The 18,889-nt window shown below is 44.6% G+C and overlaps 1 protein-coding gene across 8 annotated transcripts in view; it reads right to left on the reverse strand.

The window, feature by feature from the left end:
• Nucleotides 1-18,889, reverse strand: part of DGKZ (diacylglycerol kinase zeta) — a 202,983-nt gene that overhangs the window by 108,392 nt on the left and 75,702 nt on the right. For 3 of the 8 annotated variants that reach the window (XM_053305630.1, XM_053305666.1, XM_053305649.1), the window contains one exon: nucleotides 11,798-11,896. The exons of the other annotated variants lie outside the window; for them this stretch is intronic. In XM_053305630.1, coding sequence (XP_053161605.1) covers nucleotides 11,798-11,896 — 99 coding nt within the window. The remainder of the gene's footprint in view (nucleotides 1-11,797; nucleotides 11,897-18,889) is intronic. 8 annotated transcript variants of the gene reach the window in all.

An 18,889-nucleotide genomic window follows, 5' to 3' on the forward strand; every position in this document is an offset into this window, starting at 1 on the left:
ATGGGGTACCTAGATTCCAATTTCTGCTCAGCTATGAAGCTCACTGTGTGGTCTTGAGCAAGTTGTAACCTTTCAGCCTAATCGATCTCAGGGCTATTGTAAGTCGAAACCTTGAACACCACAGTGCAAACTTCCAGAATTTCTTGGACGAAGGAAGAAATACAGAGGTCATTCACACAATCAAAAACTGTGTTCTACCTGCGTTTGGGAGCTCTGTGTGCTTCTAGTATATTTGGCTGTGTGGAAGCAAGCTAAGAGGAAAACCTGGATAGAAGTGATTGTGTGGAAGCAAGGTAGGAAGAAAAGGAAGAGGTAGGAAGGTAGGAAGAAAAGCTACCCAAGGTTTTCCTCCTACCTTGCTTCCACACAACCGAAAACTGGGAGCACACACAGCTCCCAAACACAGGTAGAACAGTTTTTGATTGTGTGAATGACCTCAAATCTCTTGACTCTTCAGCATTATATCCTGTATTGAGACAAAACACATTGCCCCCCAAACTGACATGAGCAAGCTTCCATGAGATCTACTCTGAGCATCAGACCTCTTTTGCCAGGCTGGAGGGCAATCATGTAAGCAAGCCTTGGTCGATACATTCAAATACAAATCCCAGGAAAAGGTTCTACTAAAAAGGGCAAGAAGAGAAGGGGTGACTAACAGGCAGCAGCTGCCTCTATCTACTAAAATTCAAATAATGGCACTGGAACTCCCCCCACCCCCTTCCAATTGAGACAAGTCTCAGCAAGGAGAATAACGGAGAAGAGGATGTGCATTGTAGGTAATGATTTTCATGGCACTTAACACAAGACTTGCAATTGCAGGCATTTTTCTAAAAGCCTCAGCTGCTCAAGTGGCAAGAACAGAAGTTTTAACTCACAAAGAAACATATCTAATGCACATTTTTATAATGGCATAGCCGTTATCTGAATGCTTCAAAAGACTCGAACAGAACAGAGTTTAAATGCCCTTATAAAATTAACTCATAAGTTGGACCGTTAACATACAAGAACATTTGTTTGAGAAAAGTGGTGGTTAGAGTGCTGGACTAGGACCGGGGAGACCCGAGTTCAAATCCCCATTCAGCCATGAAACTAGCTGGGTGACTCTGGGCCAGTCACTTCTCTCTCAGCCTAACCTACTTCACAGGGTTGTTGTGAAAGAGAAACTCAAGTATGCAGTACACCGCTCTGGGCTCCTTGGAGGAAGAGCGGGATATATATGTAATAATTAATACTACTACTACTACTACTAATAATAATAAAAAGAGAGGCATTCTCTTTGCTTGTAGTTGATGCTCTTGTGTTACAGCAGGTGCTATCTTAAAAGAGGTATTCTACATTCTCTCTCATGCAGGGGGCATGTCTCAAGATAGTGCTGGCTATCTGTAGTTTTTATAAGTACTTGGATTAACATTTTTTTTTAAAAAAATTAAGATCTGTCAACTGATTTATTGCGGTGCCAGTTTTTAATCTCTTGACTAAAATGTCATTCTAATAAAAGCAGATTCAAGCAGAGATTCTACCTCTCATACTTTATTCCTAACACAGAAGTGGAAGGGGAAACAATTCAGATTTTCTAGATTACCATTTTGAGCATGATAGTCTGGAAAGGAATGCACTCACAGGAGGTATCAGCCAAGAGCACAATCAAGGAATAGTCACATCTCCTATCCTTGCCATGACTACAAATGTAGTCATGACAAATATCACTTCTTATTTGTCTATGCATACTAAAATTCAACAGCTTACTTTGTCCTTACAGACATACTGAAACAAGTCTCCAAAGCCGAGGACTCAAAAGGAAGCTCAGCTCACACCTAGACTGCAGTAATCACCTCTGCTAGGCTCTTCTTAGCCCCAAGTTAAGCTAGGTTCCATATCTGAAGACGCTAGCCACTGGCCATAGTCTGGTTCTAATCCTCCATCCTTTCCAAAAGTCTTTCCCATTAGAAATGAACCTTTTGAGTGCCCACTTAGTGTACAGCTAGGCTAATGATTTGGGGTCCAGAGCAGGCAGGCAAGATTCAGTGCTGAAAACAGACCCTTGATTATGCTGACCAATGTTGACTATGTTTATTTTGCTAGCTGGCTAGCGTTCTTAGACTTAGCAGGTTCCAACTAGAGAAGGAAGGGTTGAGAAAGAGTTGTAGATTTAGTGGGAAATTAGGCAAACTACTCCTAGAAGTTTTCCCCAGGTTTCTCACTTGTTGCATGACAAGCAGAACACCATCCCGGAACTTTTAGTCCCCATCTGTCAACAAAGTAATGATGGCAATGGAGATGGAAACAAGAATAATGAAGAGTTTCACTGAAAAGCAGAAACGGATGCTACATCTCATATGGTGGGTGAGGCTCTTTCAAATTTCTTACTTGGGACACCCAGAAATTGAGGTCTTGGCCTGGCACTATGGTACCAGGTGCCATTCACATGCACTCACCAGAATGCAGATGACACAAACACAGTGCTAAGTCTGGGAATTAACAAAGTGCTTGCACTCTAGGTCTTAATCTGTAAACATCTTTCTTTAAAAGCGTAGTCAACCTTCAGCCACTCTCCGTCTCTACTGAGGGCCAAGTTCTTCTTCTAAACATACATGTGGTTTGGACAGAGCGCTGAACAGTGGTCTTGCCTCCTGCAGCCCAGCCACGCAGCACAAGTTTCCATCTCATACACTCAAGCAAAAACCACAGTGCTAACAGGCGATCCCTCCCATAAATGCAGACCAAAGCCTATGCAAATCAGAGGCAAGCCTTCCATGCAACAAGGCTGAGGTACCATTCTCAGAAATGCACACGTCACAGACGAGGACCTGGTGTAAGGAGAGTAACTACACTCCTCCAGACAAGGACTGAGAGGGAAGCGGTGGCATGTATTGGCCTCTCCCATGTGACCTTCTGCATTTAAAAGTGCTGGATCAGTGTGGGAAAAGCGACCACATGAAAATGGCAACAACACAGTTAGCATGACACAGGAACTGGCCCCTAGTATAAGATTCCAGGGCAAAGTTTTTCATTTAGTTGAAAGTTTTGGAACTATAGGGAGTGCCACATTTCTCCTCGGTAGACAAATATGAAAATGCAGTTCACAGAAAAATATTTACATTGTTACATAAAAGAGTCTAACCCACTTCCTACTTTTTTTGAATCAGATGATTCTTCTATACTATGTTGATCTAATGTAGCTGTAGATTCTCCTGGGGGGGACGGGGAACCATCTCCCCTTCCTTTTTATGAGCTTATTTTTAAATGATGTGTTCATTCCACTTTTCCCTCAGGGTTTTGTACACGTCATGTCCAGGGGCCTACCTCCATTTTATCTTCACAACAAACATGCAAAGCAGGTTAGGCTGACAGCTGAGTGACTAGTCCAAGTCCACTTAGTGAATTTCATGGCTGAGTGGGGATTTGAACTTGGATCCCCTTAGTTCTCATCTGATACTACCCACAATCCCACACCGGCTAGAACTGGCCTTTAAACGACTGGAAAATACTATTCACTTTTTTTCATGAGGCAACTGAATAACACGTTTCATTGTGATTTGTCATCATATACTGAGGTTGAAGAAACTGCACATGCACCCTACACTCAGAATGTTCTGAACATATTAAAAGACCTTTAAATATGCAAGCGAAGATAGACAATATGCCATCAGCTCTGTTGAGGATTAGCCCTATTGGGAATGGTCTCTAGCAATTCACAAATCAACAGGAAACACTTCCTTAGGGGGGAGAGTCCTCCAGAGTTCAAGGAGATTCTGAATATGATTAGGAATAGGTTGCAATCCTAAGCATGCATGTTTTGAAATGAAATCCATTGAAATCAATAGGGCTTACAGTCATCTCTCAACAACCGCTAGGGTTCCATTCCAGCAAAAACTTGCCATTGACAAATTTGCTGTTGCCGAGCATTGAAATCAGTGGGAAACAGGGAGTTAGGCGAACTGCAGTTGTGAAAAGACCAAAAAAATCAAAGAAGAAATACCAAAACGTTTTGCCAAAAAATCACCCGGAATCCCTTAAAATTATCAAGAATAAGCAAGAGGAGTGAGCAAATGGAACCTCTTGAAAATTTGGACACCCCCCCCAACCACTCCAAGTCACTTTAAATAACGGGGAGTTGGCAGGGTCAGCAAGAGGAATGAGCGGATTGAACCTCTGAAGCCCCCCAAATTGCAGGAACTCCCCCCCATCACTTAAAAAAAAAAAATCTTGCCAAGCCGCAGATACTCAGCTGGTAGTTGGCAAGAGTGGTCACAATTTCCCAGTCGCGGATACTCAGAATCATGATTGGGAAAACTGCAGTTGGTAAGGGATGACTGTACTTCCAAACAAACATGTGTAAGGGATCAAGCAGCAAGTGCCTGCTTGCAAAAGAAAGGGGGCGAGTTCAAAATTCAGACAAAAAACGGAATGGGAAGGGAAAAAACTTTCTTACTGAGGCGGACAGTTCACCATACATGGAGGAATACTTTTTTCCAGTGGTTATTTATTTATTTATTTATTTATTTCTTCCATTTCTATACCGCCCTTCCAAAAATGGCTCAAGGCGGTTTACACAGAGAAATAACAAATAAATAAGATGGATCCCTGTCCCCAAAGGGCTCACAATCTAAAAGGAAACGTAAGATAGACACCAGCAACAGTCACTGGAGGTACAGTGCTGACGGTGGATAGGACTACTCTCCCCCTGCTAAATAAAGAGAATCACCACCTTAAAAGGTGCATCTTTGCCAAGTTAGCAGGGGTTAACATGGATACTGTTAAAAAGGATGGTTTTACAAGGCAACTTACTTTCTGGCCCTGAAGTTCACCTGGCCTCTTGAAATAATCACAGCTGTGATGCACAGAAAACAAATGATTCTAACTCAGCTATACACAGCCACATCCAATATTAAAACCCCTTAAGGCAAAAGAAATAGGGAAGCACAATAACCTTTCTCTAATATAAATCAGCATTATTTTATAGCACTTGTAATCACAGAACAAGTGGTATACCGTTGCAGATGCCTAGCTAACAGAAAGACCAGTTAGGAAACGAAGCATCACACACACAAAGAGCTTAACAAGTGCTCTGCTCTGAGCACTGGAACGGTGGGTTGAACTGGAACATAGAGGAGAGGGACAAGACAATCCTTTAAGGTCAGAGGGCCCCCTGTGGGGGATTGTTTCCTCCCACACACCTTCTGTTTTCTAGGGTGCACCCCTTTAAAATAGGCCTCAGAGCTAAGCAAGGGAGACAGTTCTTCTTACTGTGCTTAGAAGCTGCTTTTTCAGTTTGTGGATTCAATCAGATCAAAAAAACCAAGCTATTTCCAATTTTAGGGGAAATTATTCAATTCATTTCCAAAGAAATCCTGGGGAAGTGTTCTCATAAATGTAACCCCACATAACATCTACGAGAATGTTCCTTCAGGATTTCCTTGGAAATGAATTGAATAATTTCCCCCCAAATTGGAAATAGCTTGGTTTTTTAATCTGACTCAACCCACAATTTGAAAAAGCAGCCTCTAGGCACTGTAAGAAGAACTGTCTCCCTTGCTTAGCTCTGAGGCCTATTTTAAAGAGGTGCATACTAGAAAACAGAAGAAGGGGGAGGAAACACAATGCCCCCCAGAGAACCCTCTGACCTCAAGGGGATTGTCTTACCCCACCCCTCCAGTTCCCAGAAGAAAGTATTTTCCTCCATAAAGCCTTAGTTTGGCCTTAATGTTAAGTAATAGAGCTCAGTGGCTCCATTATATTAAATTGGGGGTGAACTCAGATGCTGCAAGGGTAAAAACCAAAAGCTGGGAGAGGGATCCAACCCCACACAGGCACTCAATGGAGGGTTGGCTTTCCCTTCCACGCCCTTAGTTTTTGCATCTGGATTCATCCCCTGTGTAACATAATATAGTCACAGAACTTTGTTACACTAAATAAAGAGGGAACCTGATCATTCTTCTCTGTTCACATTTTAATCCAAGTCGGCAAGGGATCTGGGGGCTTGTAATCAGTGCTCTCTGTAACAGGGATTCCCAAATGTTGTTGCCTACAACTCCCATCATTCCCAGCTACAATCACCTTTGGCTGGAGATAATGGGAGTTGTAGGCAACAGCATCTGGGGTTCCCTGTTATAGGGAACACTGCTTGTAATGTTCAGCACTCCTTGGAGGTAGGTTTAGCAAGCTCCCAGAATCCATTTCCAAGTCTGGTTCAGGAGAATTTTGTGGGCATCCCTGGTTACATCCTATGCTATAATCTGAACAAATGTTTCTCAGTGTTTTAAGAAGCCAATACTCACTAACTGTGTAAATTTTTCAGAAGTACCTCAGTGGATTTTATATTTACAATAATATGTGTCATATGTTGGAAGGAGAACTATGCATCAAGGGCCATGATATGACAGATGTCTCATCTATTGTGGGGAATGTTGCCACCTTTTGCAGCAGAGGTGCAGAACTTCCTGGGTTAGATATAATGTTGGCCAAAGCTAGGAGGGCTGAACCCAAATTATTATAAGGAAATATTAATTGTTGCACACTGTGCAGCACACTGGTTTTTATTTTTATTTTTGGCCATCTTTTGAGCAGAGGAAGGAACAAGAAAGATATTGGAAAAGAGGGTAAGAGAGAAATACAGGAAAAAAGAAAAAGAGAATGATCTAAATTAATTCTAGGCAATAACCACAGCAGCAAAGACAGAACAATGAAGGCAAGAAGGCCCTCTTCTCTGGGCTTCTCCCTCTCTTCTCTCTATCTCATACGTTCTGTGGTCTGTATATCACATGTTGAGAAATTACATTCTAATCCATATAGTTAAAAAGAAAGAAAAGATGAGATACAAGCTAGTTGGTGAGGGACAGATTATCAAGATAAGAAGAACAGCCAAGCCTTGAATGAGAATTGTAACAGGTAGGACAGAGAGGCAAGTCAGATTTTGTAGAAATCATCCAGAAATTAGCAAAAATTAGAATATGGGGATAGTGGAGTAAGAGAAAGGAAGCAGCAAAGAAGGCTCCAAGATTATAGGACAGAGAAGTATTATTTGATGCACAGATATGTCTCAATTGCACCACACAAGCAATGTCTAATACTATGGTTTTTTTTAAGTTCAGTGCATTCTGCAGATCCTCCAGTAGCTAAGGGCCAAAGTAGCAGCAACAAGGAAACCCAGCTGCTAGTGAGGCTGTTGGGTGAACAAAGCAATACCACAGAAAGGAACTAGGAAGCTTCCACAGCATTATTTATGCTCCGAGAAACTCAGAGCAGCAGACATATGGTTCCCTAATGACTTTCCATTAGGAAGCTTACAGAGTCAAACCATGTTCAGCTTTAGCAGCAAAACTGCATCGTGTGCTATCAGAAAATTATCTGAGCTATCATGCTTGGGACTATTTCAACATCATTCCTTCTTGGGCATCGTGTACTGTACAACACATCCATTTGCAGTCCACAATGATTCTGCATCTGATCAGTCTGCGTTACAAGTGCAGGACCAAAGTGATGGATGCTCACTGGCAAGATTGAATGGCAGCATAGGATTCACACACACCGCCATCAAGTAATTCCTGCAGTTTGAGCTAATAAACACACACAACTGTTTCACTAGAAACAGAATTGTGAAAAGCACTAGCAACTGATGGGAAATTTGTCTATCGCCTTTAGGGAACTGATTTCTGCTTCTCCAAACAAGTTTAGCGAAAACACAGCAAGCCTTTGTGGTCTGTATAGCTCCTTCTAGGCTACTGCAAAGCAAAGAATGGTAGGTGTCTTTGCTTGCACAATCCGTGCAGTGCCTACTGGAAACACTGAACAGGTGCTGCTGTGCGCTACAGGGTTAATAGCATCATCTCTACAGTGAGAGAAAGTTCCCAGTAGGGAAGCTGGCAAGTTCTCATTAACAGCGTCCCTTTTTAAATGAACTTCCCCTGAGAGCAAGACTGAGTGTCAGAAAAAGCAGGGTAGAGACTAATGAGTAAATGCAACGAAGGGGCGCTGCACTCTACAAAGGCACTAAACCAGGGAAGCCTCTGCAGGGCTTCCTTCCCAGAGGAAAAATTCTGACAGTGACCCATCTCTACCTGTATTATCTGAGTGGGAGGCAGCTATTCCTGTCCTTCAAATACTACTAATAGGAACATAGGAAACTGCCATATACTGAGTCAGACCATTGGTCTATCTAGCTCAGTATTGTCTTCACAGACTGGCAGTGGCTTCTTCAAGGTTGCAGGCAGGAATCTCTCTCAGCCCTGTCTTGGAGATGCCAGGGAGGGAACTTGGAACCTTCTGCTCTTCCTAGAACGGCTCCATCCCCTGAGGGGAATATCTTGTAGTGCTCACACTTCTAGTCTCCCATTCATATGCAACCAGGGCAGACCCTGCTTAGCTATGGGGACAAGTCATGCTTGCTACCACAAGACCAGCTCTCCTCTCTGATGACGTCCAGAGAGGTAGTCATGTTGCAGCAAACACAACAAAGACCTTGTGGCACCTGAAACACATTTTATGTAACATACAGTAAGCTTTTGATCCAACAGATGTGTTCGTCCTTCAGATGCTATGATTCTTTGTTGTTATACCTAATTATGTACGATTAAGAACGAGGCATGAGCATGCACATATACATCTATTCACTCCAGCCAGATTACTGAGGCTATGGCACTGCATGTAAAGAGTGAATACAGCTCCATCACTGGAGACATTTTAAAAATAAGGGCTGCCCCAGAAATAAAATAAGATAAACATAAAATCCTTCTTTCCAAGTCCCATATGACTGTACTAGAAAAGAGAACATACATGCCCCCTGGTGTTTAAAGTCCAGTACTACATCTCCCAATCCTTAATTCTTGCCATCAAAACAGGTGAGGTGGTAACTCCTAGCCACTGTTACCTCGATCAGGGATGCTCAGATGTTGTTGACTACCACTCCCATAATCCCCAAGCCAAAGTCACTGCAACTGGGGATTCTGGGGGTTGTAGTCTGGGAATCCCTGTTAGAGGGAACACTGCTCCTAGCTTGCGGGTCAATGTTTAGTGGTGACAGAAGACCGCTCAAAGCCCTGTATTTCAGGTGATACAGAATGCACAAACTCTCTGCTATTTTCTGTAAGCTTGGATTCAAGGGTGTAGATGGGCAAAGGGGTCTTCTAGGCACTATGCCTCAAACTACGATTCAAGGCAACCCTACAGTGCACCCTGAATGGAGTTCAGGGAGGTACACTGCCACCCTAATGGACACTTTTAAAATGGAGTGCCAGTGGGGGCAACATGCACCCTCCCCCACCCTTAAAGGTATGCCCCCCGCCTTCGAACTGGTGAGCAGCTGGTTGTTCGAACCAGTTCAAGGGCCCTTAAAAGGGCCTCTGAACAGGTTCATGCACATTCCTATTTGAAAATGCTGCCATCCTTTGTGACAGACTATCAAAGTAGGGTTGACAAAGCAGGCACTGTAGTCTTGGGCTTAGGATAAGCACGGGGCAATAGGTCACAGCAAATCACTCTGGATCACACAGCTGTCACTTCTACCATCTGCAGTCTTCTGAAGAGTTGCTAGCAATCATTTACTAGTAGCAGCTCTAATATACTAAAGTAGTCAACATCTCTATCCATTTTTGAAGATTTATAGATGAAATTTCATATCTTTTTAAAAACATATACACAAATTTTGTAACAGCTCCTATCCAAAGCAAAGACAGGGTGTGGCATTTTATATGGTGAGATTAGCTTCTAGTCAATGTGTCTATTTTCTATGGAATTTCATTTATATTCCTGTGCATTCTTTGGTTTCAAACACAATTACTATTTGGATGTTGGTTATGTTGCATGCAATTGCCATATATGCTGCATATGGCACATTTACTACTGTTATTACTACATACATTATACACACACACACACACACACACACACACACACACACACACACTTTTTATATTATATAAGGGGGGCAGTGGCTATTTCCACCACCACCCACCACCAAATTTGTCCCCTGAGGGTATCAACAGAATGAGGGATTCTCAAAGCGCTGTCCTCACCCACGCAGAGGGAAAGCATATAGCATCAGAGGGAACACTAGACGTTTTGGCCTCCACCTTTGCTGTCTCACAGAGGACTCATTTCTGAAGTAAGAAGAGCTCTGTGGAGATGGAAAACTTATATTCACTACAGAACCCTCCTCTACCCACCCACATGTCTACAAACAGAAGCAAGACAACAGAGAGACAGTGTGTTTCAACCCCCAGGGAATGGCATCAGTACAATAAAACTAGGATGCTATAAATTCTTCATGGCTGGCAGTGGGTCTTTCTGAGCATCTGTGTAACAAATATAAACGCTTCATGTGCTGCCTAGGTAATTATACAATGGAAGTAAACAGGAATCCACAAATGCACTCGCCATGGACAGCGGCCCTCCCAACTCTGGAAAGTGTGGGAAATGAGCCAATACAGAAGAGGCTCAGGCAGGCTTTAAAGTTTACTATTTCTTGATCATTAGGGGGAAATGCTAGAGGTGTGGGTGATGCATAATTTGTGCAGGTTCCTGCCTCTGAAGCAGCATTTGGGTGGGGGAAGACCGATTCTCTTATCTTTGCTAAAGCAGAGGAAGCACAGACTCCCAATATAAAACTAAGGCGTGGGTGGCATGCTAGGCTGAGATTGACCTGATCTCCCCCCCACCCTCTGGTATTCTGTCACTCACAATTCAGGCTAGCAGTCCGCAACATTAAGATTGAAAGTGCCCTGCCAGGGCTGTGCAGAAATCTTCTGGGAAATTACACCTTCCTTAGCCAAACTCATTTGGCTGTGCCCGAACAGTCTTAAAATGATACACCTTGGGAATTTCACTTCAAATTTCACTTGTTTGAAGTTTCGGCACTAACCCTACTCTGAACGATGACTGGAAAGGCTGACTGACCAAAGAGAGAAAAGGGTGGGGGGCACAAATCATGCAAGGCAGGCCCAGATATTTCTCTCCTATTCTTGACATGGTTTTAAGCAGCTCAAACTAGCCGTTTAAATTTTTAGAAGAAGAGAGCGAGCATTTTGAAACAGTAAAAGTTCTCTGTCAGATAATTAAGCTCCTTATTGTATTACAACAGGCAAAAGAGCGGAGATTAGGGGCCACTCCATATGGACCTTTCTGGGCTTTCTGGACCAAGGCCAACTGACCCTCCAATCTAGGGCCACCTGCTGGAAGAAAGTCTTGTTTCTCAAGATCAATCAAAAGGGATAGGTTTCACGGTACATATATCCCACTCCACTCAATCTTATCCAAATGCCAAGAAGTGATGGGGAGTAAGAAACAGATTTGAAATGGATTATTTATTTTATCACAAACATAATGGGTTGGAAGAGAGAGGAACTTTTGCTGTGCCCGTATTTAATGGGTTCTCCCCCTTGAAAATGGACACACTTTATTTATTTATTTATTTGATTTATATACCGCCCTTCCAAAATGGCTCAGGGTGGTTTACAATTAAACACTTGTTCCTTCTGCACCAGTTGAGACTGTTGATATATCTGTGGAAAGGAAGGATTATTGCACTACTGTGCATATATTAAAAGAGAAACCAACACACACACACACACACACAGAGATTTGCAGATTCAATCCCACGTTATGCTCCTCTACACAAAGGTTAGTGATGCATGCAGACCCAGTAAGCAGGCTTTTGGTTCAGAGGCTTCAGTTAGTGCAAACTCTAGAGGGTACCATGGGGAAGAGCATAGGTAGCAAAGAAGAGGACCTTTGCTCAGCAGTAACCAAAGCTGCAGCTATCAGCACTATAGAACTCAGGCAAACTAGTAAAAAGACCACATACTTATATACTGCTGGCCTGTGCTTTATCCTGCAGGCTCCCCAACGGCCAGGCTGGCTGCCCTGGAGGCTAGGCAAGGCATCACTGTGAGACAGATGGACTCTGGGGATATAAAGAGAGTGGTCAGCAAGCCCCAGCCATTGCCTGTCATCATGACACAACCAGGCTTCCTTTTCGAAATGTTTGCCCTGGAAACCCTGTATTCTGTATTGGGTTCTAACTCCCCACAGCAGAGGTATGACATCTCTACCCTTGACAAGTTAAATGTTCATTGCCAATAGACAGGTCTATGGATGGCAAAAAGAGTACTCAGTATGTAGCAGTACTCAGTGCAGACCCCATATTCCAGAGGCTGAAGCGAGCCGAAAGAAAATACAACCACTCTGGGACACAACTACTACCTTTTGTAGACCACAGAAACCGGAAGAGAGCTGGTCTTGTGGTGGCAAGCATGAATTGTCCCCTTTGCTAAGCAGGGTCCACTCTGGTTTGCATTTGAATGGGAGACCACACACGTGAGCACTATAAGATGTTCCCCTTAGGGGAGGGGGCTGCTCTGGGAAGAGCACCTGCATGCTTGCATGAAGACGGTTCCAGGTTCCCTTCCTGGCATCTCCAAAATGGGCGTGAGAGAGATTCCTTCCTGCAGCCTTGGAGAAGTTGCTGCCAAATTGTGTAGACCAGGGATTCTCAACGTTGGGTTCCCAGATGTTATTGGACTTCAACTCCCAAAATCCCCAGGCCCAGTGGCCTTTGGCTGGGGATTATGGGAGTTGAAGTTCAATAACATCTGGGAACTCAATGTTGAGAATCCCTGGTGTAGATGATACTGAGCTAGATGGACCAATGGTCTGACTCGGTAAAAGGCAGCTTCTATGTTCCTAAGTCCAAGATTCTTACTTCTAGTAGGTGGCGCTCATAAAACAGAGTGATGGTGACCCAAAAATAGTCAGCAAAGAAACAAGGATGGTCTGAAACACTGTGGAATTCCTTATTCATATAAACCAGGGCTGCCCAGCTTCAGCCCTCCTGCACATGTCGGCCTACAACTCCCATCATTCCTGACTATTGGCCACTGTGGCTGGGGACGATGGAGACTGTAGTCCAAAAACAGTTGGAAGGCTGAAGTTCTCCAGCCCCATAAAGAGGAGTTAGGAACTCAGAACAAGAAGCCCAGGATAAAAAACATCAAACTTTGCAACCTTGACCATTAAAAACAAAACTTCAGTAAGTACGGACTATAAAGTCGACTGCTTTCTGTATCTAACTCAACTATTGGTAGGGTGATGTCTGAGGGTAATAAACACAGACTTTCTGCCTGAAAGCTGTCTCATTTGGCCATAAGAAACAGACAAATATGCCTTAAGAGTAAAGCTGCAGTGTACAGTGAATCAGAATGTACAGTGGATTAATTGATTAAACTCCTTTTGATTTGATTAAAAAGATGTACAGTATATCAATGACATGTTAATCAGCAACAGTGCAACTTAAGGTGCTTAAAAAATCAGGATGTCTGTTTAAGGTTCTACCCTCATAAGAAGATCCCAGCTCTTCTGGGCATCCTGAACAGAACATAAGAAGTTCCATGCTGTTCTGCCACTGGTCTACCACCACATATGGTGGCATGTGGCAATGGTGGGAAAGTCAGAACAAATGAAAGATGTGCTACTCACCACCAGGTGGAGCCACATCTCTACTTAGCAACAGACAAGGCAACATCCAATGGGTCTATCAATGCATTTCAAACCTTTCCTGGTGTATGTGTGGGTGTGACCCAGATACTTCAGAGCACAGCTCAGGGAGGAAAGTCAGGTGGTAGATCTAACAGAAGAAGCTTCATGACCCTCCCCCTCTCCTGATTGTGACACCAGCCTAGCTCATGGCTCTCGTCAGCAGCACTCACCTTCACAGCTAGACACAGATATTGATTTGTAATATACACTGGGGGTGAGGCACCAGGCGTACTTTGCACTAAGTGACCCTGAAGCCTTATTTAATTGAGACTATCTAGACACAAAAATTGGTGTGTGGCGGGGGGAGTAACAGGGGAGGGGATCAAGACCCAAAGTTCCATCTCTGTACCTTCTAAGAGTATATGGACACAGCTGGTAGAATAGGCAGATTTGTTCAGTGCTGTTGAACTACTAAAGCTATTCCTTTCAGGCTAGGAATGAATTCGATCCTAGAAACTGGGAGGTCTTGCTTAATTTCTAAAGTTACTAAAGGGACAGTTGCAAATCAATGAGGGGGGGAAAAAGAGAGAGATCTAAAATAACCCACGTGACTGCAAAAAAGGTGTACTGATATGCTGAATTTTTAAAAAGAACATTGTTATTTTTAAATTTATATATCTCCTTTCATTAAAAACATGTGTAACAGATGGAAGGAAGGGGAGGCCACCAAGGACAAATACAGAAGGGTAGCCCAGGCTTGTAGAGATGGGGTCTGGGATGGGAAACTAAAGAAAATTGGGAGGGGTGGAGCTGGGGGGGCTGTGAACCCTCCGCTCAATTATAGCTATACCCCAACTGCCTCCAGGCAGGCATTTAGGGAGTTTATGCCTTCTCCTGATGATACTGACATGGAGAAATAGATTTGGGTGTCATCAAAATACTGATAACCTTGGTCGGCCTGATGGATGAGCTCCAATTAAGAATTGACAGAGGGAGTATGGCTCTGTTGGTCCTTTTGGATCTCACAGCGGTCTTTAATACTATTGACCATAGTATCCTTCTGGAGCGTCTGAGAGGGTTGTGGGTAGTGGTGTGCACGGAACCGCCACGGCGCGGTCCGGCACTGAGGGGGGGTCTACCTTTAAGGGTGGGGGGTAGTACTTACCCCTCCCGCGGCTCTTCCCCCTCCGGCGCTGCATTTAGGAACAAAGTTTCGGGGGCGGCAGCGTTCCTCCCTGCTGCCCCTGCCCCCGTCGTTGCCCGGAAGTCCCGGAAATACAAGCACGCATGCGCTCGTCGCGGTGCACGCCTGTTGCCACCGTGCGCACGCCGCATACGTCACATGCAGTGTGTGTGTGACGTATGCGGCGCACGCGCGCCGCAACGAGCACCTGCATGCTTGTATTTCCGAGACTTCCGGGCAACGACGGGGGCAGGGGCAGCAGGGAGGAACGCTGCCGCCCCTGAAACTTTGTTCCTAAATGCAGTGCCGGAGGGGGAAGAGCCGCGGGAGGGGTAAGTACTACCCCCCACCCTTAAAGGTAGACCCCCCCTCAGTGCCAGACCGCGCCGTGGCGGTTCCGTGCACACCACTACCCACAATCCTCTCAGACGCTCCAGAAGGATACTATGGTCAATAGTATTAAAGACCGCTGTGAGATCCAAAAGGACCAACAGAGCCATACTCCCTCTGTCAATTCTTAATTGGAGCTCATCCATCAGGCCGACCAAGGTTGCAGCCCACACGAAAGTTTGAGTTTGAAATGCGTCTCTGGAGCCAGGAGGTCACTACCCTCTCAATTACCTTGCTCAGCCTTGGAAAGTTGGAGACAGGACTAGAAGTGCTTAACTCTGATCCAATGCAGGCTTCTAGGAATGTGCAAACCGGCTCGACGTCAAAAAGGTTTGGTTCAACAGTCCAGGGTTGAACCGAACCACCACCTGTTCGGTCCAACACTGGACCAAACACCCCCCACCTGACTGTTCAGGGGTTCGCAGACCTTTCCCCCCCTCTTTTAACTAATTTTTAAAAATGTCACTTACTCCCTCCAGGGGAGTTGTTGGAGGTGGCGGGAGGGACGCAGAGGTTCCCCCTCCCCCCACCGGCCTCAATGCAGCCCAAATAGGCCCGTTTGGCCAGCTCTCTGACCCGTTTGGGCCTTCCCCCTCAGTGCAGTGGCCATTTTGGAGGCCACCGTGCCTGTGCAATTGGCCTCTGAGAGGCCTGGGTCATGCCAGGCCTCTCAGAGGTCAATTGAGCAGGAGCAGTGGCCTCCAAAATGGCCACCACTCCGAGAGAGAAGGCCCGAATGGGCTGAAGAGTTCGGGCTGCATTGAGACCGGCAGGAGGAGGGGGAACCTCCGTGGAAAACACACACACACCGCCGCCTCCAACAACTCCCCTGGAGGAGTTAAGTGACTTTTTAAAAAAAGTAATAAATAAATAAATAAAAATAAAAAGGTCCGCAGACTCCCACAGACCGAACCAAACCGGGGGGGGGGGGGTTCGAGGGGGTGCCAGACTGAACTGGCCCAGTCAGTTTAGAGTCCAATCTGAACTCGAAACAAACCGGGCCAGCCAGTTCCGTGCACATCCCTACAGGCTTCTTCAGAAGAGGTCTAATAATTGCCTCCTTAAGGCAAGGAGGTATCCTGCCCCTCCCTCAGACAAGTATTTATAGTATCTACCAGGCTTTCAACAACTCCCCGCCTGAAAGTATAAGCCATGTCAGACAAGAGTCAAGTGAACAGGTGGTAGGGTGCATCATTCCAAGCAGCTTGTCCACATCCTCAGGAGTCACAAACTGAAACTGACCCAGTCTAACCACATAAGAGGAGTTTCTGGTCACCCCCACATAGGACTCTGCAAATAATTGTGAGGTCTGAGTCAGAAAGATTTTATCCACAAAGAACTCATTTTAAAAGTCACAACTGGTAACTGATGGTTCCAAATTCTGATTCAAGGGAGGAGGGGCACATACTAGCCCTCTCACAACCCTAAACAACTCTGCTGGGCATGAGCTTGTGGATGCAATATGGGCAGAAAAGAATCTCTTCTTTGCCACATGTATTCCTTAGCATAGGTCTTCAAATGAGATCTATGTTGTAATCCAACAGATTCGAGTCAAGTCTTCCTCCACTCATGCTCCAGTCATCTACCTTGCCGCTTCAGCTCCCATAGTTCTTCTGTATACCAAGGGGCCAATTGTGAACCTGACTTTCCCAGTCGGAGAGGACACTTAGGGGTGATCCTTTCTACTACCCTGGTGAGTTTGCTGTTCCAGTTATCCACCAGAGGATCAACAGAATCACCGCTAGAGCCAACATTCAATTATAATAATAATTATAATTATAATTATTATTATTGTTTATTTATTTATTTACACAGTCAGACAGGTGTTATTGACTGGTTTGTTTTATCCAGACATCGAGTCCTTCCCAAGGACCTGGGATGGCTGAATTTTATTGTCAATGTTGTTGCTGTTGTTATAGATATTGTCGCAGTATATAGGCTGTTCCCAGTAAAGCTGCTTTTTGTAACTGGCTGATGGTGATTTCTGTGGCCCCTATGGTGCTGAGGTGCTCTTCAAGGTCTTTTGGAACTGCACCCAGGGTGCCAATTACCACTGGGATTATTTTGGTCTTTTTCTGCCACAGCCTTTCAATTTCAATTATTATTATTATTATTATTATTATTATTATTATTATTTTTATTTTACATTTATATTCCGCTCTTCCTCCAAGGAGCCCAGAGCAGTGTACTACATACTTGAGTTTCTCTTTCACAACAACCCTGTGAAGTAGGTTAGGCTGAGAGAGAAGTGACTGGCCCAGAGTCACCCCAGCTAGTTTCATGGCTGAATGGGGATTTGAACTCGGGTCTCCCCAGTCCTAGTCCAGCACTCTAACCACTACACTACACTGGCTCTTCCAAGACTTCTTGAAACCACCACGCTTGAAATCCTTCCAAGACTTCTTGGAATCCTATTGGATCCAATAATCTTCTCAGGAGGACCATTCTAATAGGCCCTCTCACCTTCGCAGAGATGGGATGTGATTGTAAGTCCAATCTTAACCAGATGGTGGTCCGTCCATGACAGTGGGGATATCACAGGAGTCCCCACCCACAGAACACCACCCTGATCAGAGTAAAAGTCCAGATTAAGCGTGTGACCAGCAACATGTGTCAGTCCTGAGACTGTTTGGGATAGGCCCATAGTTGTTATGGCCGCTATGAACTCTTGAGCCACCCCAGACAAATTTGTCTTTAAGTGAACATCGAAGTCCCCTACCACTGCCTGGGAGAATCCAACACCAAACCAAAAACCATGTCCATCAGCTCAGCAGGGACTCTGTGGGGCAGCAGGGTGATCGGTATATCAACAAGAGTCCCAGTGAGGACTGCAGTTCAAGATTGTTGAGAAATTAATCAGGAAGCACCAATCTACCTTATTTTAAGTTTAAGTCACTAGGGTCAGATGAATTGCATCCTAGGATGCTAAAAATAAAATAGTAAAACCTTGCTGATGTACTCTCAGAACCTCTGTGGAGCAAAGAGAGTTATGTAGCTGCAAAGAAAGGTTAATATAATTTAGGCTGCATTAACAAAACCATCATTTCCAAATCACACAAGTAATAATAGCTGAATTCTATTCTGCACTACTTAGACATCAGCTGAAGTACTGCGTGCAGTTCTGGGTGCCACACTTTGAGGATGTAGACAAATATAGGTTCAGAGAAGGGCAACAAGAGTCTGGAAAACAAGCCTCATGAGCTAAGGTTGAGGGAACAGAGTATGTTTAGCCTGGAGAAGAGAGGACCTGTGGAGGGGAGGCAGTGGGTAGGATAGCACTCTTCAAATACATGAAGGGTCATCACATAGAAGAGGGCAAAGTCTCTGGTCTCTACTGACCCAGAGGGCAGGACTTGAACTAATGGATTTAGTTACGGGGGTGGGGGGAGAGTTTTAGTTGAACATTCAGAGAAACAAGTGTGGACTCGCAATGAAATGTTACCATATTTATTTAAAATATTTATAACCCGTCCTTCTGCACTGCTACTCAGAGCAGCTTACAACATTAAGTACATCCTGGTGTGTGTTTGTGTGTGTTAGTTACCCGAGACTGTGGCCAAGCGCGATGAAAAAACAAAAAGTTAGCAACAAAGACAGGAGTCCCTGCTGTGACTCAAATTTTACATCATATGTAAAATTTTCTTGCTTTTCAGGGGGCTTTGTTGGGATGGGGTGGGGACTGGTGTTCAGTCCGTTTCTTTTCATCCTGCTGTGACTGTCTTAAGGGAGCATTCTTCAAGCTGAGAAACTTCTCACACTTTTTGTTCAAGTCTTCCTTCCCCTGCTCCTTGCCACTGAGTTCCACGAGCTCTGCCCTCTGTGTCCACAAACATTCTGCTCCACTGAGTC

This window comes from Hemicordylus capensis, chromosome 1, assembly GCF_027244095.1.
Source record: "Hemicordylus capensis ecotype Gifberg chromosome 1, rHemCap1.1.pri, whole genome shotgun sequence".
NCBI lineage: Eukaryota > Metazoa > Chordata > Lepidosauria > Squamata > Cordylidae > Hemicordylus > Hemicordylus capensis.